At 51.4% G+C, this 26,056-nt stretch overlaps 1 protein-coding gene across 1 annotated transcript in view; it reads right to left on the bottom strand.

Moving 5' to 3' along the window:
• Nucleotides 1-783: 783 nt before the first annotated feature.
• Nucleotides 784-26,056, bottom strand: part of LOC133346189 (voltage-dependent L-type calcium channel subunit beta-1-like) — a 98,718-nt gene continuing 73,445 nt past the window's right edge. The window contains 4 exon segments of the mRNA XM_061557683.1: nt 784-5,431; nt 10,148-10,330; nt 11,163-11,258; nt 12,695-12,846. Coding sequence (XP_061413667.1) covers nt 4,640-5,431; nt 10,148-10,330; nt 11,163-11,258; nt 12,695-12,846 — 1,223 coding nt within the window. The 3' untranslated portion in view covers nt 784-4,639.

The raw sequence follows: 26,056 nt of genomic DNA, 5'->3' as shown, positions 1-26,056 counted from the left end.
CAGGACATGCCTGAAGGCGCCTCGTAGAGCGGCCACACTAACGCAGCAACGCCCCACAAAAAGCAAAACTCATCTATAAACTACTTTTTGTTTCCACCAGGTATGGCCCACTGAACTGCACAGATTTTTTTTCAGAAGCGACCTGACTGTCACAAATGATAGCTCGTCGAGGCGGCTTATTATCGTGTGGAAATTGATACAGCAGCCAGAAACTCGATGCACGCATGATTATAAGTGGTGGAGGGAAAAAGCCGGAGGACCCGGAGATAAATCCACACGACCACGGGGAGATAGACACTGCAAACTACTAAAACACAGGCCTGAGGGTTAGGGTCGAACCCAGGACCTCCTGTATACCAGGCGAGGTAGTTAACATCTCGCCACGTGCTCATATTAAACTGGAATTTGATACTGTATAAACCTCATGCCCCGTTTTTAACTGAAGCTCTCATGATCCAAATGTTTGTTGTCCTGGATTTAATTTTGTGTTTTTATTATGTATATATTTTGATGTTTGCATTTTAAACTTCTTTCGCACCGTACGTAGTCAACTGTGCTAATCGGAGATCCGAAAAAAATCAGCGTGTATAAATTATATAATTATGATACAGGGTGATCTGTTTATAAGGTACCCATTGATAACATGTTTTGGAAAACATGGCAAGATTTGCAACCCACTCATACTCAATAATTACAGTGAAACCACAATTGTCTCTAAATTGTGGAACTATAGTGATGCAAATTACAATTATAGTCTATATACACACAATGCACACAACACGCTTATTAATGCAATCATTTTTTTAATTCTTGTTTTGTTTTCTCTGTACCACAACCATGCAGCTGGCATGCTTACATTTTTTGTTTTCAAATGTATCCATTGTTTTTTTGTTACATTTTCTCCCCCAACATTTTTATTCAACGCTTTTTTTTTAAATAAAAGAATAAAATTCATCGTCAAATCTGAAACAATCTGCTCAATGATATGGATTCATCACGTAGTAATAATCATCATAATAGTAATCATAGTAATGCATGGGGCATTATAAACACACGTGAGATGGGAGCAATCTTAGCGTGCTGTGAAATCCACCCCGATGATAATGTGAACGCGGTCACGCATACGGCTCTCCTTAAGGCAGGTTCTCGCTGTAGCCAATGTACGGAGGCCGGATATGTGGAGGCTCGCGGTGTCTAAGCTACAGGACACAGTGCTGTCTGTTAACATAAATCCAAAGTCTGCACGCCAGGGCTGCAAGAGAAGTCGTGTAAAAAAAAAATGTGTGTGTGTCGTATTTCCTTACATTCACTCTTCAGCTGCACGTAAACTAGCCGTTGCCCAGTGCGGAGTAAAATCACAAATAAATAAATTGGGCATAGAGAAATTAAACCCGGAGCAGACAGCACTGTCTCCTTGGACCGCACCGCGAGATTCAACGTCACGGTTTGTCGTGTCGCGTTCGGCGCAAACCCAATTGAGATGATACGAGAAAATATCAGGGCATCACTTCATTCTTGCTGAATACCAAGCCGTGCCTTCAATTTGTTTCCGATCAATGAGATGGTGATGATAACAATGTAGTGTGTTTGGCCAATTCTTTCATAACAAAAATGTACGGTGGAAGAAACAGGAAAAAAAACTGATTTAAGGTGGAGCTAACACCACCGTTGCTCTACTGCATTTTCCACTTTGGGATTAGTGCTGTGGGCAGACCGCAGCCAAAACGTAGCATCTGCGACTGACACAGGTGCCACAGGTGACAACGGTGCCACAGATGGCACCGGTGACGTAGGTGCGCAAATCTCCTCCTCCGACTGCAAAACGATAACTACGCGTTTTAAAATCAGAATATTTATAACTGGAGGAATCCGATTAGCTACAAAGCTCTTTTTGTCACCGATGTCCATTTAACGTGCACTACACAGCAGGCGGCATACGCTACCGATGACAACGGGGACACGTGTTGGTAATGCCACTCGTACCACGGGCAATGGTGGATGTCAAAAAAGATATTACCCAATGGCTTGGTAATGGGAAACAAAAGTGTTCACCGGCGAGCCAAACAGCCTAGGCTCACCCTGCCCAGTGTGAACCTGCCTTAATGAACGCGGCCCTTCGTTAGCCGTACGTGAGAGGGGGGGGGGGGGGTGCGTTGGGAAGGTGGATGGGGGGGGAGCATTGAGACGGCGTTCGCATTGTGCAAGACAGAAAAAAAAGCATGTGATAATCTGCAAAAAGAGGTAACCATGCTTTAAATATACAGTACAGTACTGTCGTTAAAATATCGAAGAACTCCTCTAAAACCAGCCACTCCTTTCATCATCGTCCGATTGACAAATCTCAACGCGCGACTCGTGTCTGATATGTGGAGAGTGCAAACACAACATCACTCTTTACTTCATGTATCACCCTCGCCCCCCCCCTTCCCCCCCCCCCCGCGTTTTAAAATGAGTGATTGTTTTCTTTAAATTATTACCATCATTTTTTAAATAATCAATATATATGTCGTATTTATAATTGTCATGTAAAAGTTAAAATGTCACTTGTTACTTCCAAATGACATCCCGTTTCGAGTGGCCTCTACTGTCCTTTTAAATCCTGTATCCACTTGGTGCTATAGACGAAGACGGATGTTTTCATGCATAAATAAAACCGTATCGGCTTCAAACAAAATAACGTGTCCCTCTGACCCAGGCGTCCCAACCGCGCCAGCCCGCGCGACACACGGTGCAGGCGAAGACTTCACCCCCTTCAAAACGAGGTGCGGGCAAGACCAAAACGCGTTTCACAGGTGCCCACCTTTCGCTCTTCGCCCGAGCGAAATTCACGCGACAAGAAGCCCCTCCCCCCTCCCGAGATCCTGACCCAAAAACCCTGACCCTGAACCAGACCCGAACCCAGCCGCAGACCTCCCTGGCCCCGGTCAGGGTTGGGGTATTCCCGGATTCACAAACTCCGAGGGAAAACATCGTGGCCGCGTGGAGGTGTGTGCACGGCAGCACGTCGGAGCGTGTTCAGTTTACACTGGGGGCGAACTGAAGGATGTTTTCAGGCTCTCCTGAGAAATGACGGTGGCAGCGCCGCGATGTGTGCTGAACTTCTTTTGCACCGTACGTAGCCAGCCGTGCTGATCGGAGGTGCGATTATTTGAGACGGCCCGGTGCAGTAGTGCTGCGAATCGGGCTTGGAGCCGGAAATTGTTCATGAATAGCTCGGCGCTTAACGAAGATGGCCTCTGTGCCTAAGGAGTTGGCTGCTGTGGCAAGACGCTTGGCATCTACGCATAAAAAAATTGGTGTTCATGCACAATAGTTGGCCTCTGTGTGTAACTCGGTACTTTGATGCACGACGCGTAAAAGGCCTGCCTTCCACGCAATTCCATTTTCCACACCGTTTGTAACCCAGTCGTGTCGCAACATTAAAGTCACGTGAATGAAAAATTATTCCAAAAAATGTCTTGGCTGGAGGATAGAATGAAACATTTATTTAAACACTGCGCAGGTTTATGCGATATATAAACACGCACAAACACAAAACTATAAATAATGAAAACAAAACTTGGCCAGAGAATGATCTCCAAGAGGTTCAAATGCGTTTAGAGTATTTGGCTGCGATAAATTTCCACGCAATAAGCCACTTTCGTTGAGTTATCATTTCTGGCCAGGTCGCTTCTGAAAAAGAGCTATGGAGCTCAGTGAGCCCTACCTGGTAAAATGAAAAAAAAAACAGTTTAGTTTTATAGCTTGGCATTCAATCACCGTGTGCGCGAGGCTTCCGACGGACTTCCACTTGCGTTGAGCACAAAGAGGACCGGCGGACGTGCGAATGAGGAGTGCTGCGGGAGGTGAGAGGCCTGGAGTGCGGGGAGCCCCCTGCGTTAAGGTGGCTGAAGTTGAGAGGGAGCGTGCGTGTGAAGGCGACGGCCGTGCCGTCACAGAGCAGCCGTTTGCCAAACTCCAGCCACACTCCGACTCTCATTCTTCCCCATCGCCGAGAGCGTCCACCAATCATTGTGAACTTGTGCGACCGTGTGCCATTGCGACTGGATTCGATTGGGAAACGCAAAGCGATGGGGGAGGGGGCAGTGGGGGGGGGGAGGTTGTTGGCACGGTGGTTTGTGAAGCCCTGCTGTAGGGGATAGATAGCGACGGAGGAGCTGAGTGGGAGGAGATGGCTGGATGTGAATGACTTCGAAGTAGACGCCACCACCGTCACCGCCAGCAACACCACCACCACCACCACCAATAAACCACATTCGTCGAGGCCTGCATGTAAGAAAACGAGATCGGATTCCACGCACGAGGCTCAATACAAAATCTGATTTCACGTGGCCAGAAGTAACTTCCTCTCGGGCTCCGTGGCGTCGCCAAGCTTCACGGTCAAACGCTGCGCTCCACCGCGACACACTGGCCTCATCATCTCGCGGATCGCTGGCGCTCAGCGGCGCACACAGGAGTCAGGATGACAGTGGTGACGGGGGCTGCCCGGGGTCCGGATTGGCGGGGTGGTGGCCGGGGTCTCCCCGCGTGGTCTCCTGTCGGCTCCGACCACCACCCCAGCCCCGACCGCGACCGCGACTCATCCCCTCCGATAGCTGCCGAAACCGAGCACCGCCGTCTCCTAGGTCTCTGCGCCGCGTCAGGGCCGCACGTACAGCTGCTGCGACCACGCGGCCTCGGCCGAGTCCCCACGCCCGCCCTTCACCATGATGTCCGCTCCCTCCGTCTCGTAGTAGCTGGATTCCCGCGAGCGGTGGAGTCGCACCTGCTGCCCCGAACCGCCACCGCTAACGGCGCCACCGCCGCCGCCGCCGCCGCCTCCCGTTCCTCCCGCACCGCCGCTCCTCTGGCGGTTGCGCTCGTTGTGATCCAGCTCTCGTGCGCGCTCCCGCTCCCAGGATCCTCGCGCTCCGGGGCCTCCGCCCTGATCCTGCTCGTGATGCTGCTGCTGCTGGTGCTGGTGGTGGTGTTGGTGCATCCGGATATCGTTGCCCACCGTGCCGGGTGAAGCGCAGCCATCCTGCGGTGGAGACGCGTCACCGGGGTAACCACGTTCCCTGCTCCTCCGTCGCTGCTGATGCTGCTGCTGCTCAGGGTATTCGTCATCCGCCTGCTCCTCCGTGTAGGCCGAGTCTCGGCTCTCCTGCGTCTCCGAGTCGAAGGTGTCTTGCCGGGCGAGTCCTCCCGAGCGACCGCCGCTCCACCGGCGGACGAGCGGCTGGCGCGACGAGGACGACGACGGTGTCGTCGGGGAGTGCCTCTGCTGCTGCTGCTGCTGTTGCTGCAGGTGCTGCTGCTGTTGCTGCTGCTGCTGTTGCTGCTGCTGTTGATGCTGCTGCTGTTGGTTGTTGTATGAGCGGCGGGATGGGTCCATGCCGGGCGGGGGGGTTCCTAGTTCGCTGTGGTGTTGGAGGTGAGTGGTGCTCCCTCCCTGGTGTTGTGTGCGCGCGTTTGTGTGTGTTTGTACGTGTGTGCATTTTTTGGTTTACCACGTGGGTGTATATACGTTGGACACAGGCGTGTGTGATACGTGCGACGTACGTGTGCGTTGGTATATGTTCGTACGTGTGTACATACGTGTGTTTGCGTGCGTGCAAGTGTATGTGCGCGTGTTACATGTGCGTATCCGTGTGTAAAGTCGTGCGCGCGTGTGTGCGTATTAGCATGCATATGTGTGTGCGTGCGTGGGATGGAAGGGAAGGCAGCCATGCACAGCAACAAGACCACGTGACAGCACGCACGAAACCCACACACCAAAGCGGGAGGGAACGATCAAGAAGCAGCCAAAGCAAAACGACGAAGACAAATTACGTCGAGAAAATCACACGAACGGACACTTACACACACACACGTGAGTTAGCAGGAGTGTGAGATTGAGCAGGGGGAAGCGGGGTGTGAGACACAGCGTGCGCGCACACACACACACAGTGCAACGCACGCACACGCACACACGGTTAGTACGGAGCAATTGGAGGCGCCCTCACGCTTGTCGTTAAAACAAAACACACGCCGCGATCGTCGTTAGGAACCGCATCACAACCGAGAAGTATGTAACATGCTGACGTTTCGGGCAGTGGTCCTTCTTCAGGATAAGAGACAGACCAGACAGATTTGACTGGATTATAGTTCTCTCTGCTGAATTTATGTGAAAGGCAATGCCAATTATTTAGTTGGTGAAGCCTCAGGGCTCTCCTGCCTCAGGATGCTAGGCCAATTGTACGAGTTTGGCTTCACGCACGAGGATACTGCAGCGCCCGGAGAAAACCACACCACACACGCACGGAGGGAGGCACCACTCAGAACTCGTATATCCTGTCCAACCCTCGCAGCCCCACGCCAACAACACCTGGCAAGCCCTGGTGGCAGCCACCCACCCCAGCACTTAACTAGGCTCAAGCCCACTTGGCTTCAGATATTGGGTGCATCTGGCATGAATTGGCCAAAGGCGTCTTGCTGCGGTGGCAAGATGTTAACTACCTCACCTGGTATGCAGGAGGTCGTGGGTTCAATCCCGACACTGATACGTGTTCTCCCCGTGGTCACGTGGATTTTTCTCCGTATCCTCTGGTTTTTCCCTCCACATTTTGAAACATGCTTTTTAATTATTTGGCTGCTGTAATACATTTCCACGTGATAAGGCACTTCGTTGAACTAACATTTGTGGCCAGATCGGTAAAAAAAAGAGCTATACAGCTCAATGGGCCTTACCTGGTAAAAATACAAATTGTTTAAAATAGTTTATAGTCTCTACTCTGAAGTTGGGCCACTACCCACAACGTTAACCTGTTGCGTATTTTTTACGAGGCAAACGCAGTCGGAGTTAATGACAAATGCAGTTGGTTAAAACACACGATGTAAGGTGGCCCACGGGACGAAAGTGATAGTCGACCTGAGAACACGGCACCACAACATCTGGGAATCTTCAGATAAGTTGGGTTGTTTTGTTGGTCGCTAAACAATAGTGTTTAATCAGAATGTTGTATTTCTTTTATGGCCAACCGGAATCCTAAGACTAACGATAACCATAGCACCAAGCATAATGACAACGCTACCATTAGTCCATACCCTAACCACAACCACAAACCTAATCCTTACCATAACTATTGACGTATATTTGTATGTCATTGTTTGTCTATCGTGCGTATCCGATGCTCTGTATGAAAGTCACGTGTAAAAGCATTCACTAAATAAAATCATCACCACAACCAGATGCCTAACCCTAACCCTAGCCACAACTCTGCAACTAATGCTAACCCGGTTGATAATTCACAACCATGTCAATCAACACCACCCCGAACACAGCCCTAACTACTTCGCTAACGCTAACCACTAATCCTCAACACAACTCTGTAATGAATTCCTAATTCGAATCACAATTCTATCCCTAAACCCTAACCAACGATGATTAGCCTCAAACCTAACACGGTGGTGGCCACTTACATACATAAAAACAATTCCTCTTTTCGGTTATCGTTCAGGTATGGTGAGCGGTAGGACTAAGGTTCAGACAGGGTGAGATCTTTTGCTTTTGTGATAGCTAACGGTTGGGTTAGGGCTCAGATTGCAGTAAAGGAACCAGAAATGATTCGACAATAAATGCCCGCTTAAAACACAACTAAGAGTCGTAATTCACTCGGGGGTGCTGTGAGGAATTCTCAGGTTTGACATTTGTCTGTTCGTGAGCGCGAGCACAGAGATCGAGGCCACGTCTCCGGCTCTGAGGTGACGTCGCTTACACCGCCAATCACGTGGCACTTCACACGCACAGAATTGGTGCCCAGTTACAGCACTTGCCCCAAAAGTCTGTTACAGGCTATACCGGGGATCTTTGTCTTTGTTTCGTTGTGCTGCTATGAAATTGCTACGGGTTACATTAAAAGTAAAAAAAAAGTTTATTCTGTCGCCAACAAGAAAACATGTGTCTAGGATATAGGTGAGCCCTCTGGGTGACAGAATAGAAATGGAATTTAATGTCCTTCACTTCGCAAGTGCATTTATTGTGGGAAACGACTGAAGCGCGAACAACGTCATTCACTAACACGCCGATGCGTGACACCTGTAACTGCAGCTGCCGTAAGAGACGAGAGAAAGCACAACGTAGAACGCTTCTCAATGCTGTCGTGAGAACACATTCGTCTCCGTGGAGGGGGCACGGGCAATAGGCATCAGTGAAAAAGAGCTTCATAGCTCATCGGATTTCTGCGACGAAATATCAGGAATGCTGTATGATTAGCTAATCATACAGCATATAACTACAAAAAAAATAGATTTAGCCTGAACAGACTGTTGGGGCAAGTGCTGTAAGCGAACAGCTATGAAGGCCATCACGACACACCAGGGGGTGGGTGGCCAACACCATGTCCGGCTGCCTTTGTCTCCCTCGTGGTATTGCACCAGGTACTAATTTGAAAATGTTGAGTCGACCTAGAGAAGGAGGCCCTGGACTATTTCAGATATATACGTCACTATTGGCTGTGAGAGGGAATCGAACTTGGGTCGCCAGGTTTGTAGTGCGGTGCACGAGCCACTACACTACCGCACTCAAAGACAAAGATTCCCCTATAGCCTTTAACAGACTATAGGGGCAAGCGCTGTTTGTGAGTAACACCTATGAAGGCCGGCACAGCACACAAGGGGGTGGGTGGCCAACACCACGCCCAGCCGCCTTTATCTCCCAAGTGGCGATGTTGACTACACACTGCACCAGGTACTCATTTGAGACTAAGTCGACCTGCACGTGGGTCACAACACCTTAATCGCCTCACTCACACAACACTTCCCTCACCTCCTTGCGAGCCTGCTCACACTTGCCTCATTGCCACAAAGTTTTTTGTAGTGGACCGCCACGGGGTTATTTCCACAGGCCACAGCGGGTTCGCAGAGCTAGAGCAAAGCAAACCTCTCCGAGACCCAGGCCGGGCTGCGATTTTACGTTTTGAGGATTCATCTCGGCCAAAGTTTATATCTAGACTGGCATTAAACTTAGCGCAAAAACATGAGGCAATAATTTCGCCACACTATTTTTGTTTTGTTTGTAGCGCCGTACAACGCACGGGTTACGGAGCAGTCCGGGGTCTCGTGTCTAAATGCTGACGTCACAGGGCACGTCATGGCTGGGCCTGTTTCAGGATCTAGAACGTGGCAAGACGACGACAAAAATCTAACTCTGAGAAGAGAATTGTGGGAAGGAGGCCAACGGAGGCTGTTAGCGAACACTGCGGGTTACACGTCGGTGACCGTGCTTTGTGCGTCGGTGTTTGGTCGATCTGGCTCGGGGGGGGGGGGGGGGGGGGGTGGGTGTTGTGGTCACACGTGCAGCAGCCGGTCGCTCGAGTGAGGTGGCCACAGAGGGCGGTTCGTGGGGAGAACGGGCGGGCTTGCACCGAAACACAAGTCGCCACCGTCGGTGGCTGAGGGACTCGCCGTCACCGCAGTGTCAATGTAGCGCACAGCCAGATCACGCATTCGCCAATTCCTGACTCGGGTCCTTATGGGCACTGCGGTGGCATCAGCAGTAGCGTCACGATCATCATCATAATTCCCAATTTGTTAAAAAATCATTAATTATCGTCATCATTAACAGCAGCAGCAGGCTGTGATTGTGGCAGCCGGAGGCCGGAGGAACCACTGCTCCGCCCCCTCATCTCACAAGCAGCGGCTCGCCAACTCCCCGTGACCGCCCCACGGGAGGTCGGCGCGTGTCGGGTTTGACGTGATGGTGGGTGCCGTGGGGTGCCACGTGTACTGTCTGCGAGCCCTATACCCCCCCTTGGGCCACTGCCCCCCACCCAACTCCGGACCCTCCGGCAGGCACGGACGCACGAGTCGCTTGGTTTGGCAGTCGACGGCAGTCAGCGGCAGCGTAAGAAGAAAAAAAAAACGGCCCAACCGCTCAGCGAGGGGACGGTGAGAGAGAGAGAGGGGGGACCACGGACGGCCGCTCTCAGTAAACGACCTCCTGCAGCTCCTGCTGCTCCATCTCGGCCTCATTGGCGAGGCAGGCCCTCTCGCGGTCGTCCTGCCGCCTGTAGGCCCAGGTGGAGCCCCTGCAATCCACGGCGCCGGCGCCGGACGACGAGGGCCCCGAGCCGCCGCCTCCTCCGGCGCGCATGCTCAGGTTCCGCTTGAGCGAGGTGAGCACCTGTACCTGCAGGTTGGAGATGGGCGACGGGTTGGGCAGCGCCGTGTTGCCGATGGTCCTCTCGAGCAGCGGGTTGGGTGGGTTGGCGCTGGGCGGGTGCGTGGCGCGCCAGTACGCCTCCAGGTACTCGGAGAGGTGCTCGCACGCGTCCTCCAGCTGGTTCTCGTCCAGGATCACGTCGAACAGCTCCTGCGGGCGATGAGCGGGGAGCCGTGAGCGGGGAGCAAAGGCCGCCGTTACACGACGGCGCTTTCACGGAAACCGTCACCGGCAGCCGTCACCTGATGGCAACGTGGTGTTAACACTCACGCCTCACAGCCACGAGGGCCTGGGTTCTATTCCCGACTCAGGGCGCCTTTCCGCGTGGAGTCTAGACTATACGTTGTCCCCCTGTTCTACGTGTTTTTCCTCGGGTTCTAGAAATTAACTACAAATTTTTCACACAGCGACCATCGCACGCCCCTTATGACAGACTAATGCGCAGGTGCCGAGTCACCATCTGCCACACAGGGACAGCTGCGAATAGAGGGCTCAGCGAATGCGAGACGAACTCGGTTCACTGCCATCGGCGACGCATTTACCGTGACCGACTATGGTAACTTGGTGCGCCAATGGCCCCGACGAGGGGTCGGCAACCTGCCCTTTCAGCACTGCTTCGTCACATCATTCACATTGCATTGCAGCTCTTGAAATATTGAGGACTTTAATGTTTTTACCGAATTCGAAACAACGTGCATTTAGAGTGTTTGGTTGCTATACGTTTCCACTCGATAAGCCACTTTATTGAGCTATCATTTGTGATAGCCAGCTCGCTTCTGAAAAAGAGCGTGAAAACTGAGCGGGCCTTACCTGGTAACGGAACGTAAAAAGTTTAGTTTAAATAGGTTAGTTTTAAACGACATTCAAGTGCTCCAACTGAGCTGGGTGGGAGGGAAAGGGGGAGGGGCAGGGGGAGGAGGGGCAGGGGGGGCTCATAATGGCCGTGACGAAGAACTCCGTGGGTGAGCAGAGGTGTCCGTACAGGAGGACACTGCAGGAGCTTGTCGGCTGCCACCATCTGCACGTTGAGGTGTTTGCTCTGAGACTTCCCACGAGACTTGATGAGCCGTTGCAGCACCTGGGGTCACACACAAAACAAAAGGTACCCCCCGTATAGCCTTTAATAGGCTGTTGGGGCAAGTGTTGTTATAGAGCACCACCTGCCAGAGGCCGGCACTAGCAGAACCACGTACCCCTTTGTCTCTCCAGTACCGATGTTCACACACCACATTAGGCACGCATTTAAGGCTGAGTCGACCTAGGGGAGGCCCACGAGCGGTTCGGATCATCCCCCACCGCTGATGTCAACTGTGGCCGAGAGTCAAACGCAGCTTGTCGGGTTCGTAGCGCAGTGTGTAAACCACCATAAGACCGCTCCCCACTTCTCTATGAACACACACACATGCATTCTGTCTCTCTCCTCTCTTTCTCACAACAGTGACAGACTGGGACAAAAAATCGGCCCAGGCATTTGTAAACACAGTGGCGCAAAATTTCCGTGCGATCTGATTAGTCCATTTGGGCTGGTCCAAAAAACAAATGGGCCAGTGACGAAGAATCTTTGGGGCTGCTGAATATGGGACTGAATGCAAACTGAGAGTGTAAATAAGCAATCAAGTGAACACATTAGAGGTAATACAATATTTGTACTAAATATTTTTTTATCCCACACAGACTGGCCCACCGGCCCTCGGAATGGACCGGCCCACCGGGCATTTACCCGAGGGCCGCTGCCCTATGGACACGCGCACACTCGCGGTGTCTCTCTGTGCACGTCCACCATGTGCGATTCCCCTGGCTGTGTGTTTCATCTGACACTAGAGGTCATGACCTGGGATTCATTTCTCGCTGGATATTTTCCGGGTCGCTGGTGGACTGGTGTAGGTGGCACGTGACCAGTGGTAGCCACAGGCATACCGAGAAGTATACTAGATGTGGTGCGGTGCAAACATATTTTCCGGGTCACTGACCCGGAGAGACACGGCTGACATTAAGCCCTGGGGGCCTGAGTACAGAAACAATAAAGCATTGTAAAGTTAGGAGGGAAAGTATGGGTGGTTGGGACCACTTAGTTACTCACGTCGATGCGTTAAAATAAAACTAAAGCAACCGCTAAGGAAAAAAACGCAATGTGAATAACATTAATGGTATTACTAGAAGTAATGTCGAATACAAACATAAACATTTACCTCAGCCACAGGCCGGCCGAAGCACAAGGAACGATGGGCATCACGGCGGCCATGTTGCGGGTGTGACCTCATGGCAGCCATTTTGCACGGAGTCGTCAGCTGATTGGCAGAAGCAGTGGGCGTGGCTGCGTCACATCTGGCAACCACTGAAACGTTCACTGCACCCGAATTGCCTCAGAATTGTTCTACTTTTTCTTCCTCTTAATGCACATCGGGCATCTTACGATCGCAGCCTGCCAGGATTTTACGAGTATTTTCTTTACTCGGGGTCCTGGTAGTGATCCTCCATGTGGTGCCGGCATGATGGACGAACTGCTGAGCTCACCTTGGGCGAGGCAACCTTCACGTAGACGATGATGGGGGCGAGCGAGGTTTTGCCGAGCTGCGTCGGGTGGTTGATGGTGTCGGCATCGAGCACCACGAGCTGCAGCGTCCGCGCCAGCTCGAAGATTCGCTCGATCTCGCTCTGCACCTCCGCTGGAACCGCCGGTGCGCCGGGGGGCGCGCGAGCAGAGGCACGGGCGGGCAGGCGGGCGGGCGGGCGGGCGGGCGGGCGGGCGGACGGCCGCACACGCACGCGGGGCACAGATACGTACGGACGCAGGGGGGACACGTGTGCGGGCACAGGGACACGCGCGCACACAAGCACGGGCACACGCGTACAGACGTAGGCACACGTACAAAGGCGCACGCACGCATACATAGGACAGCACACGCGTAAACACAGACACCAAGATGTGGGCACACACGTACAGACGCAAATTCACACGAGTACAGACACGGGCACAGATAAAGGCACGCACATATGGACACAGGCACACAGATGCAGACACAAGCAGACACAGACGTAGACACAGGCACACACAGACGCAGACACGCACACACATACAGACACAACCCCACACAGATACACACACAGGAATGTTGGCACACGCATACATGCACAAGGACACACGTGGAGACACAGCCATACAGACACACACACACACAGGTACACACAAGCGAACAGGCACAGATTCTCAAACACACACAGAGGAACACACACGGACACACACAGACGGCAGTGTACACATGCAGCTGCGGTTAGAACTGAGGACTGAGGAAACCCCAGATGCGTGCACGTGATCGCGGTGAGACATGCAGGTATGGCGGGGGCGGTGGGAGCGATGGTCAGACTGTGTCAGAGGTGAGACACCAAACGTGAGAAACCCTCACACGCATGTGACACGCATGTGACACGCACACTGCAAATTCCCATAAACACGACACAGCGTGGGTCCGTTGTATTGCTGGGCCTCTGTTATTGAGAAGTAGGAGACATAACTTAATTGAAAAAGATGTTTCTTTATAATATTATTTTTAATTTAAGTACCTTACGATTTTCCAAAATGGATTTATTTGCTCCTTTAACGAGCACTACTGGCACCGTCAGCTGTGACTTACCGGCCGATTTCACAGCTACGTCCCGATTGTGCCCGACTGTAAGGGTCTACAATAGCATGGAATCCCACTGCATGGAGGGCTTAAAGTGCCACCCTAAATGCACTTGACAGTCAAGTCACTGCCGATTGGTTCCGAATGCTGTGTGTGTCGGTAATGAAGGGTGACCATACATCACCGTGATAGTCAGTGCTGCTTCGTGAAGGGGGGTGGGGTATCCATAACCGGTTTAGATATCACTCTTCACTGGTCTCAGCCACAGCCACGAATAAAACTCACTACTACTGGGTTCGTAGTGCAGTGAGGTACCGACCACTATGCCACTCCCCCCACCCATTGAAATTTGTATTCTGTTTGCAAGTGGGCTACATTTATTTTCAACGGGTATATATATATATATACATGCATATATATTTAAACCTATTGATTTTTCCCAACAGCATCTAATCGAATTGCGTGAAAGATGATTCAAACAAAAAGGGTGAACTTCAAGCCCAGTATTTTGTATTGTTATTGTATCTGTGTGAACAATGGGAAGGCATCTCTGACGCTTGGCAGACGAGGCCCTGGCGCAGAGCGCTCCAGCTTCATCGTCGTCTAATTTAGCCAGCAGAGAGCCCGTTGAGATTTACTGTGTATTGATTGGCATGCCTTATTTAGCCGCGTGAGAATCCCGTCGCGATTCATTGTCTCTTGCTATCGACGCACTTTATTTGACCAGGTAAGAGGCTCAGTGGGATTCATCAACATGTTCGTTAGCATAATTTACTTAATCAGGTGTGAGCCCATTGACATTTGTGAACTCTCGATTAACATACTATATTTAACAACGCGAACGCTCATGGAAATGCATTGGCCTGTAAGTGGCGTCCTTTATTTAATTGTGTAAGACCTCATTAACATTGTCATTATGATTGATAATCCTTTATTTAACCAGAGGAAAGCCATATTCGATTCATGGTCTGTTGATAGGCCCTGTTTATCTAACCCGTTGAAAGAAACCTGCTGAGATCCACGCGAGGTTTCACATGCAAATCAGTTCCATTCCGGGAGTTGGACCAAGGCCGCAGTCTTAAGAATGATTCGTCATATTATTCCACAGGGTCTTTAAGCCCCCACTTTAGAGCAGACGGTGGTGGGCTGTGGTGATTCCTCCGCAGTAATCACCAGAAGGCTGCGATTGGGGAATTGAAGCGTGGACTCTGTGGAAGCTGCACGTGCGTGCAAGCGCAGCGAGCCGAGATTAAGGGTGCTTTAACAAACAGATCAATTTAACATCACCGATTGAAACGGAGACGAGAGTGAGACGCAGCGAGAGATACAGAGTGAGAGATAGTGGGAGTGCAGGACATGGTTGGGAAGGCTCCTTGCAGAGACAGCAGGGGGTGCTGAAAGGACAGCTCCCACAGAGACACCAGACACATACACACAGACACAAGCTGACCAGTGGCGATTCTATCGGTAGGTCTGGGGGTCCTGTGTCCACCCCCCATGCCCCCCCCCTAATGAACAAGAGTGCCTCTCTGCCTCCTCGTGTGGCCTATGGTGTACATCCCATCGTTTCTGTACGGTATCTCCAAATACCGTTGCATTTAGACGCTGCTATCATTGTCGTCAACGGCCACGGGCATTCTTCTGCTGGATAAAGGACCCCCCCCGCCCCCCCCCCCCCCCCCCACCAAATGTGTCGCCATCTCTCACGTTCTCTCGCGATGCAACATTACATCCAGGTCCTGCACACGAACTCATTTAATTGCTCCATCTCCGTGGTCGACATACACTCTCTATCAAGCGTGCTCCCTGCTTTGGCTGCCAAACTCTGCTATGAATCAGCAACTGCTTCCAAAACATGCTCACTGGAGAGATGGCGAGGAAGGGAGACTCACGCACAAACTAAAGCAGTTACCAGGGTCTCCCAATGCCGTTGATACCACTATACACTGAGTCATCACTTCCTTCCTCATGTCCACTGTAGTAGTTGTGCAGGCGACACCTTGTGACCTCGTGGTTCTGCTCCTACAGTCCCATCGCACTCGCGGAGTTTTGCAATAATAATATAACAATAATAATATTTTATCATCATTATTATTATTATTCCCTCGTAAAAAAATGTTCAGGTGGGTCCTGCCATGTGTTCTCAGTAGGGTGCCCCACCCCCTCAGGTGCCCCACCTCCCATTATTCCCAGGTTTTCTGCACCCTTAGAATCGCCACTGACACGCACGAAGGTCGGAGACGACGCACGCACGCACGCACTCGGACACGAGGATGGGGAAACGCACATCCACGCGTACATGCAAGAACAAATGTCCCCCGTGTAGCCCACGCAGGCTGTGGGAGAAAGTGCTGTTAGCGCAGCACTCGTTAAGGTCGGCACGGCGCACAAGAGGGTGGGTGATGTGGCCAGCGCCAAGCCCAAAGGCGTCACCGGCGCTGATGTTTACACAGAAACAGGTACTCATTTAAGGCTGAGTCGACTCAAGGGAGGCCTAAGTATCGAGTCGGATATATGACCTTTCGTTAATCCACTGCTGGATGAAAGCCTTCCAGGTTTGTTGAAGGGAGAAAGGGTTCTGATGATCCCTCGTCACTGATGTAAACCATGGCCGGGAATCGAACTCGGTTCGTTGTGTTTTGTAGCTCATTGCGTTAACCACTGCACCACTTCCCCAGTAAACATGGAACGTTGGGCCAACGTCGGCCTTACGGTTCCGACCAGATTGGCTCAAGATTGGAGTGCTTACTAGGGTCCATCACCACACCGGGGATGGGCAGACCGTGAGTGCACAGACAGCACAAGTCAAAAAGAGTTAGACGCGAGACGATAAATTAGTCACCACAACTGAAATTGCTGACGTGCAATGTAGCCACACGGGTTATTGAACACGTGACTAGACTGTGACGGTTACACTCGGCTTTGTGACGTACTACTCGGCACGTGACCGTGCCACCGATTCCCAAAATCGATTCTTATGCATCGAATCGTGCGCGCATAAGAAAAGATTTGCCTGCAATTTGTGCGTTAATCGCTCACGTCGCATGCGATTAGTCCACGTAAAACACCCTGCAGCCACTAGAGGCGCTATCCTCTTCTTGCGAATGGCAGCAATACGGCTCGGGAGCTGAATGCCAATGTCGTGGTCTGCCGGCTACGACGAAGAGGGCATAAGGAGAGAATTTGTGTGGCTTTGCTGTTCCTCCTCCTTCATCGAAGAAGCGCGGACTACAGTGCTTTACTGCAGGTGCTAAAAAGAAAACTCAATTCTTGAGAACTGATTTTTGTGTTCAGTTTGTTGTCCTTCCCCAGCACCTCCGATTCGCAAGGTTGGCTACGTATGGTGTGAAAGAAGTTCAACGATAGCAGTTACTCGAATTTGGGGGTGGAACCCAGTAAACACGCAACGTTGGGCAGACACTGGGCCAACGATGACTTCAACCTTTCATGTTTACTGGGGGGGGGGAGGTGTGGGGGGGGGTGTCGGCAGAATCAAACTACGGCGGCTGTCTGTTCGGGTCATCCATGAGTGTTTCGCTGGTGACGTGAGCAATATACGAGTTTGGTGAATCTGGGGCTTGGAGCGTGCGGTCGTTCAGGAGTTCCGAGCGAGGTGTTTGGTGACACGGGCGCGGTGGCGAGATGCGGTGGGTGGTGGTGGTGGTGGGGATGCATCGCGTGGTCCCAACGCGGCGCGCACGCACGGACGCAGAGAGACCCTCACGCGCGCGCCGTGAAAGCTGCACGGAGAAACCCGTGAAGTCCACCCCGAAGGAGAATGCTTTGAATGAAAGCGACGCACGGAACTCCCAGGACACAACACGGCCTCTGTCTCATCGTCATCGGGCTGGCTTCAACCTCCAACTCTGGAAAGTGATCGCTTTGTCGAGTGACCGATCTCGTCAAGGATGGAGCGTGTGGGGAAAGTGCTTCCCCCCCTCCTGTGTACAATTTATGAAGTGGGCCACAATTAGTTTTAGTTTTTGGGTTAGATCGTGAGCCTATCAACCAAAATGGAGGAATGTTGAAAGGCGAGCAACATTTTGTTGAAAACTTTTATGCAACGTTTGGCTGGAGATTACGACCAGGCTGTCAACAATTGGCATAATCCAAACCCAAGAATAAACTAAGTACGAGTTGTGACATGGGTCGCGACGCCAACGCGGCCACCCGAAGGATGTTTTTGGGCGACGTCTTTCAGCGGCCGTTCTCTTGACGCACGATTTCCCAACGGGTTCGGGGCTCGTAGGGAGCAAAGCCAAAACTCTGGCGAATTACTCGGACATTCGACGAAAAAGCTCCGTGCGGCTTTCATTTGCGTCCTAAGTGTTCCACTAGCCCCCCCGGTTCTCACGCCCCCCCAACCCCCATCGAGCCGCCTTCCTGCCCGCCCCACCTCCCCTCTCTCTGTCTCCAAGCTTTACCGATCGTTTTACATTCCGTACAGCACCATGGTTTAAGGGATTTAGCGTGAGTGGGGGGCGAGGTCAAAGGGAACATTTTTCCATGACTGAAAACTCCCGAATAGGGGGCCCACGAAATTAGTTTAACTTGTTTTGTCATTAGGAAATGCAGGAGTGTTAATGCATGCTATCGTTTTAATATGAACAAGTTTTAAACAATGCTTTTTTGTTTCCAGTTTTCCCGCACCCAACTGATTTTCCCTCCCGTATCGCGCGAATTTGTGTGCGCGTGTGTGCATGTGTCTGTATCACAGTGGCGAATATTTGAACTGGTCCTGAGGCCTCCCCTGGCTGTACTCAGCCTTGAGTACCTGGTGCGGTGTGTTAAACATCAGCACTGGGAGTGGGGGGCAGTCAAAGGCGGCCGGGCGCGGTGCTAGTAACCACACCATCCCATCTTGCGCAGTACCGGCCTTCATTGGTGCTCGCTAACAGCGTTTGCCCCAATACTCTGTTACAGGCTGTGGGTGGCTCCTTTGTCTGAGCGCGTGGATGTGGAGGAGAGTGGCGGTGGGGGGAGAGAGGGGCTCTACATGTACTCTGGTATTCTGCCCAGGGGGGGCACACACTGCACAAATGCGAGCGTGATGATGGTCGTCGGTGGGGGAGACGCGAGAACTTGAATTTCAGAAACCTCGCATCGCGAGCACGCTCACCCCAATCACAAAGACGCGCCCGTGCGTGTGCGCGTCTCTGCGGGGACTCTTTAAAAGGGTTATGTGCAGAAGGTCGGTAATGGCCGATTAAACGCGAACTCGCGATTACATGCTTCGGCTTCAAATATCAGCCGCGTCCGCACGCGCGGGCATTTCAAAAGAACGCCACTCAGATACGATGCCAGAGAGGGTTAGTATGAGGGTGATGTCTACACTCCAGAGGGTTGCAGTCAATTTCAACGCGGTGAAGTCAGCCTGCGGCGAGCGGTGGACCTTGGGCCGACGAAGTCAGCAAATCAACTAAACTCCCTCCCGAATGCAAAATCGAAAAAAAACCCCACCTCAATTAACACGCAATAGGCCGACAATGGCGGTAAGGCCCTCATGTGGTGTAGGCCATCCCTTTTAGGCCCTCCATTCCATGTTGAAGTTAACAGCTAAGTGGCGGTAGCGCGGCCAGAGTAAATTTACTTCGAGTCGAATAAATGTGTAAATTTGATACGGGTAAAATAAATAATTATCCTTGATTTTTTTTGTAATACATACTTAGGCCCTTCACTCCGATTAGACTTAGGACCCTCATAGCCTTGATCCGGCCACGTGGATGACCGCAACAGTGATTGGTGCGAAGGCGCCTTCGATGATGTCAAGTTGACTCGCGTGGAGCAAAATGGAGAATCAAAGTGGGAAATTCTAACTGCGCAGCGGTGGCTCGTGGCTCCGGTTTGGTGAGGCGACAAACTCCGCACCGGGTTTTTAAAAACATTGTTTTATTATTTCTAAGCCTCACGTGACGAGCTGTGCTCAAACGGATTCAAAGGTAACTGGGATACGCGCTGGCAGTAGCTTTGTCGCCAGCGCCGTCGTCACCAAACGGGGCGAGCATGATCACAGGCGGCTTCCCGGCAGCGTGCATCTGGCGCGGCACAAACCGCTTCTGCATTTTCGATCGTCACGAGCATCCTCAAGCCCCCGAAGCCACGAGCTGCCATCAACACCTGCAGAATTTTACTCACGAGGCTCACTTTTCTTCTGGCTGACCCAGCCCAGCTGATGTCTCTGCGAGGACACCTGCCTGGGGTTCATGGCGATGGGTGCATCCCTACTCGGCGGTTAACCCTGCCTGCCAGAAGCTCTGCGCTAGTGCATCCGGTAGGTGAAAGACGCTAACGGCGAGGCCGTAGGCCTCCTGGCTCCTGCAGATTGATTCACAGTGACTGTTGAGAGCGAGTAATGGATGGGGTGGGGGGGGAGAAGAGACCTTAGAGTTGCCATCAGAGGGCAGACTTTGAAAGGAAGACTGAGCTACCAGATTAGGATTATAGCTAGCAGATTATGGGTGGCTGGCTCATTGTCAGATGGGAGATCATTCTCGAGAGTAGGCGTGCATTTTAAATCATAACAGTCGATACATTGAATTATTGAATAATGCCAAGGTGCTGCCGTTGTGCAGCAGTGCCTTCGAATAGAGGCAGCTCAATGATCAACGGAGCTGCAGTACCGGCGTGGCTGTACGTGCCTGAGTACCACTGGTCCGGAATTGGGAGGCTGGTATAGATAGGGACGCTCGAATGTGCTTCCAGTCCTGGTAACGTGGTACTGGATACGATACCTGCAGGTACCCACTGACTCTACCAGACTGGGCGCGTCGATGTGAACTCTGCCCCCCACCGCCCACCGCCGACGTTGGCAAGGCTGTCGTGGGGACTGCGCCGCCACCAGCAACGGTTGCTCAGAGGCTGCACGCAGCTAGGTGACGGTCCGCCGAGTCAACAAAAAAATGGTATCCGGCGCCGCACAATACCAAATTAAATTGTAATGTATTATTGTATATATCCAGTTTCTGAGCTTTCGGCGTTAAACACTTGCGTGCTGTTTGTGAAAAAAAAAGATCCAGTTCTTGTTTGTGAAATCATAAACGACGAACAACGAATAAATAAATGCGAGCCGAGGTCCACAGCCGCTGGTTGGTAAAGCACTGACGCACGCGGTGAAATCGTTGTGTGCCATGCGGGGAAGGGGCTCAGCTGGCACGGGGTCGGAGGGCAGCACACGGCGAGAGGTGGGGTTGAGGGGTCAGGGGTCATGAGCAAGGTCCAGGGGCAAATACATACCCAGAACGTCTGCAGGGAGGCACGGACAGTGAGAGACAGCGGACAGAGATGGCGAAACACAATCGGTTAGCGGGAAAAAGAAACGAATGCAGAAAGAAGAAAAAAAACGGCGCTTTTTTTTTTTAAAAACGTACGCACACAGCCGGGCCTTGAACCAAGGGGACAGCGAATCCAAGGTAGGTGGGGGGAGGCGGCGGGGGAGGGGGGAGAAAGCGCTCGCCCATTCACGATGCACGCTCAAGGGGGAACAGCGGAGTCCGAGAAACAGCGGTGTCACTCAGCTCTGGGAAATTAGGGGGGGGGGGGGGGACTGGTGAGTGGCGACCGGTTGTCGTTCCTTCGTGAAGCGTGACCACAGGCAAAGAAGTGCCAGGGGGGTCGTTGTACGCCACGGTATTATTGAATCAATCGAGCGCCTTAATTTAGCGCCGACCGCTAACTTGTACATAGTTGAGGGCCGATGGACGTGGACTGAGAAGGCTTAATGATAATTCGAAGCCTTCTTGATCAATCGAAGCCTTCAGTACTCAATGAAGAGACTGAAGTATTAATGGATATGCTTTCATCAGGGGCTAGAATCATTAGCACAGAATGGGCCCTCGAGTATCTAAGAGAGGCCTTGAAAATGTAATGGAGGTCTTGAAGATTTGGAGACCTTCATTGTTGAGTATGGCCTTGAGTTTTGGCTGGAGGCCTTAATCACAGACTGAAAGCCTTAAATGTGAGGCCTTTTCACTGTATGGCCTTCCTGCAAAGCCAAGGGCCTTCATTATAGCCTGTGGCCTTCGTTATGACCCGGGCTGGGGAGCAGCCTCTGAGAGGGAGTGCTTTTTGACTCCCGAATGTCGCGAGTGACACCGCTGTGTGCAGACAGCAGTGGGCAGTGTTGAGGGTTCTATAGGCTGCTGGGGGGCCATGATGGGTCTCTCATCTCTCATGGCCCCGTTTGCATGAACCCTGCGGACACGGGGGTCACTGGGGTCAAAGGGTCAGGGGATCAGGGGGCACGGGCACCAGAAATGGATCTCACTGCCAAGGTTGGTTTACTATCACTTATTATAATACCGTACTGGAATAATAACAATACAATACACTTAATGTATCGATGATTCCATGGGGGGGGGGAATATAAAATTCATAATAGGAGTGTTGCAGCAAATTATTACGAACGTACTTAAATGATGAGGATCATACAATACGTATATAAGGTACAGTAGTAATATTCCAACCATGAAATTCATTATGTAATCTGGATGTACCATTGTCATTTGTCCGGTTTTGATATGTGCAGTTGGGAAATTTACATCTGTGTTTGGGTGAAAGGAATTTGATTTGTGGTATCAAGTTATTGCACTGAACTTTATTGTTGGGCACTGACACAGATTTGATAATAAACCTATGCAGACTTTTGAAATATGTCCGGGTTTGGTCCGGGAAGAAAGGTCGCCACCCTCTCTGTATGGCAATAATACCAAAACCAAAATCAATATTGACGATGCGCTGGCTCTTTCACAGCCAAGTCTCACCGAGTCTCAAAACTGGCTTTCAGGAGGCTCCTACGTTGAAAGGTTGGGCCCAATACCATAATTGAGTGCTTAATTTAATCTCATCGCTCTACACTATTCATATACACTCGAGAAGCTATTTTTGCTTAAACTTTAACAAAGAAAAATAATAACCTGAACATGCGAGCAATTCGCCACTGTAAGTACAAATGCGTTGCAACCAGTGATGGTTCGCGACTCCAGCTTGAGGATTATACCAAAGTCCTCCCCGGGGTTTCCAGTTGTCAGCCGATCACGTGTGCGGGCGCATTCATTAAGTGGAACGCGATGGCACCGATTTCTTCATGAGCGCAAGAGACCCGTGGCCTTGCACTGGAGACCCATAGATTTGCAGAGAGAACCATAGACTCGCACAGAGACCTCACGTGGAGAACCATGAACTGGAACGCACTGACAGTGGCTTCGTCATCAATGCAATCTCCACCAGAGGGGACGCATACAGCCCATGCAACTTCCGAGGAGAACTGGTCTGGTGACAGCAGTAAACTGCTAATGCCGTGTTCATAAATTATCGATGGCTTTTCATATGAGGTTGCCGGGTGGTTCATGGGCCGGAGGACTGAGCCGACAAAACTGAGATCTTGGGTTCAAATCCAAGTTTTCCACCGCCCGTAATTAAATTGAGTTATCAAGTGCGGTGAACCTCCTGGGTAGCAATGGGTTCCTGTTTGTCATGTCATTTGGCCAAATCACGAGAATGAGAAATACCAGATATTTCTCACAGCAGGACATGCGCAAATGTGGTGCCTCCTAAGTGTTGTGGATAAGAGGAGAGTGATGTCACCCTTCGTGGGCTGTTCTCTAGCACGGGGCACTGCTCGGAGAGCATTCCGAATGGATTCTTTATCTCACCACACGACGCCGATAATATCACAAATCGGAATAACAATTTTTATTTTTACTCTGATCGTCCAACCATTCACCCGTGTACTTTACCCGACCACGGAAAACCCAAGGAATGAGACTTTGTATCCTCCTGAACCTGGAGCCACGATCCATCACCATAACTGGCCACTCATTCCTACGTTTTCCCCGTGGCTTTCTCCGCAAGATCTGCAAATCAGTGGAAAATAAACAAACGCTTTGTAGATCTGTCCATTTCTGTGAGTGCCGGGAGTGGGCGTTGGTGTTAATGCAGTCAGAATTCATGAGTTTTGGTCTTGGGCCTTGTCGGCGATTACCCGTCGAGCGTCGATCGAGGCTTAGGCTCTGTCGTTCTCCAAGTCTCGTCAACTGAACTGAGTCGCACATCGAATCCACTCCCCATCACACCTCTCCCCCACCCAATAAACTCAGACAATTAGTAAACCGAGTAAAACGGACCCTGTACACACACACACACGTAATCAACTACCGTGTTTGTTCTTCCTTGGCGCACTGCCGCATCCCGTTACGTCACTAAACCGTCGCGGTTCTGCGTCTTCACCCGGGCTCAGCGTTCGCTCCTTGGGTGGGCAAGCAGCCACGGTCATTGTCGCCATGTTTTACGATTCTCGTCCACCTCGCCGTTTGACCAAAAGTCAATCGTCGAAACCAAACGCCAGGGGTGGGGGGAGGCACGGCGCAAGACACTGCGGGGAACCTGGCGGAGAGCAGCGGCGGTAGCGGCGGTGGCTCACGGCTTGGCGGAGCCCCGCGTCCATGCCGACCGCCGCGGGCGTTATCGCAAAGCTCAGCGGGGCGATTGGTAAACTCTATAAACGACAAGAATAATTAGAATCGTTCAACTGATTACAGTTGGGTAAACGCTTCGTGTTCGTTTAAAATTGTCCCGCTCGTCGAAAATAGGCGATCGCATGAGTGACCCTGCATTCAGACGAGCATTGGACGAAGCTCATCTTCTGTTAGCGGCCCTAAGCCAATGGTTGAATTCCAGATTCCTATGGCAGGAGCCAGTGTCTCCATAGGAAAGTTGTTGATGTAATAATAACAATGCTGTCATAATAATGATCCATATGCAGCTACGGTGAATGTAAAGGTGCCCAATACATGTGTATCCAATTCACTTTGTGGGTGACTTGGCTTTAGAAAGGCCCGTCCGTAGAGAACTGTGAACTTTTTATTTCTTACTTCGGAAAATGATTTTAGCTATTATTATCATCAACATCATCATCATGTCGCCTGTATTTTCATTTGTTTCAAACCACGAATGAGCACAGTAGCTGCAGACGTTGCTGTTATTTTTCCACGCAAGTTCTGCGATGCACCGCACCTTTTCGCTCGCCGAATTTTCCACGAATCCCTGCAAATTCCTCCGATCAAAAAAAAAACGGCGGAGCAGATGAAAATAAATAAATAAACAACCACCCTGCCGCCACTCTGCAACGTCCAAACGCGTCGGTGGGGGCGGATGTCATCCCACATTTTTAGTTTTCCCTTTCCCCCCCAAGCACTGCTAAACATCACCGCGACGAACAAAGGCAGACATCTCAAACATTCCAAATGTGCAAGAGGCATTTTCGAACGACACGAAGAATCGTTGCCGCCCGCTGGACAGTCGGCCGCTGGTTGCACCGTGAGTCAGGAGGAGGCTCTTGCCTAGCGGATGCGTCCATCGGCTGTGTGTCCCGCGACCCTAAGCGGAGTTGATTTATATGTATGCAATAAAAAGACTTAGTGAGTTTTTGGAGTGCGGTCACACTCCACTCGAGCGAGTCCATGGGGCGTGGCTGTGCCACGTTGAGGGGAGCCACGGTGGCTAGGAGATGTGAACTACCTCGCCTGGTAGGCAGGAGGTCGTGGGTTAGATCCCGAGCCTGGACGCCTGCTGTGTGTTTGGAGTTTGAGGTCTCTCTCTCTCTCTCCTTGTGGTCGAGTGGATTTTTCTCCGGGTCCTCCGGTTTCCCCCTCCACATTTAGAGTGTTTGGCTGCTGTAAATGTCCACGAGCTGTCATTTGTGGCCAGGTTACTTCTATCTCAGTGGGCCTCACCTGGTAAAATAAAAAATAATTGTTTAGTTTTATAGTTGAGTGCCGCTGGGACTCTGGGTGCCGTCTGTCGCCCGATTACACAGACACCGGTCGCTGAGTCTGCGTGTTCTACCCATGGTCGCGTGGATATTTCTCCGGGTCCTCCGGTTTTTCCCTCCACATTTAGAAATGTGCGTTTATAGTATTTGGCTGCTATACATTTCCACGTGACAAGCCACGTCGTTGAGCTATCATTTTCGATAGCCAGATCTCTTCTGAAAAAGAGCTCTATAATAGCTCAGTGGGCCTTACCTGGTAAAACAAAAAACAGTTTAATCCGATGTGGTGACACGGACGGTAGCGTACGGCGGTCGTCCGATATGATCGATCCTCACGCTGACGACACATGCATCGAACCGTGCACGTGAGAATCAGTTGTTTGCGATCGGTCTCAAAGGAATGGAGAGTGTCCCGAGGTGAACGCTCCCACCACGGATGATGGAGCGATGAAATCGGCTCGTGCGCGCGACTGATCCCACTCGTGC

Source organism: Lethenteron reissneri, chromosome 23 (genome assembly GCF_015708825.2).
Source record: "Lethenteron reissneri isolate LAM-NWPU_2019-01 chromosome 23, ASM1570882v1, whole genome shotgun sequence".
NCBI classification, from domain to species: domain Eukaryota; kingdom Metazoa; phylum Chordata; class Hyperoartia; order Petromyzontiformes; family Petromyzontidae; genus Lethenteron; species Lethenteron reissneri.
The sequence above is the reverse complement of the archived record's forward strand: the minus strand, read 5'-3'. Positions and strand labels throughout refer to the sequence as shown.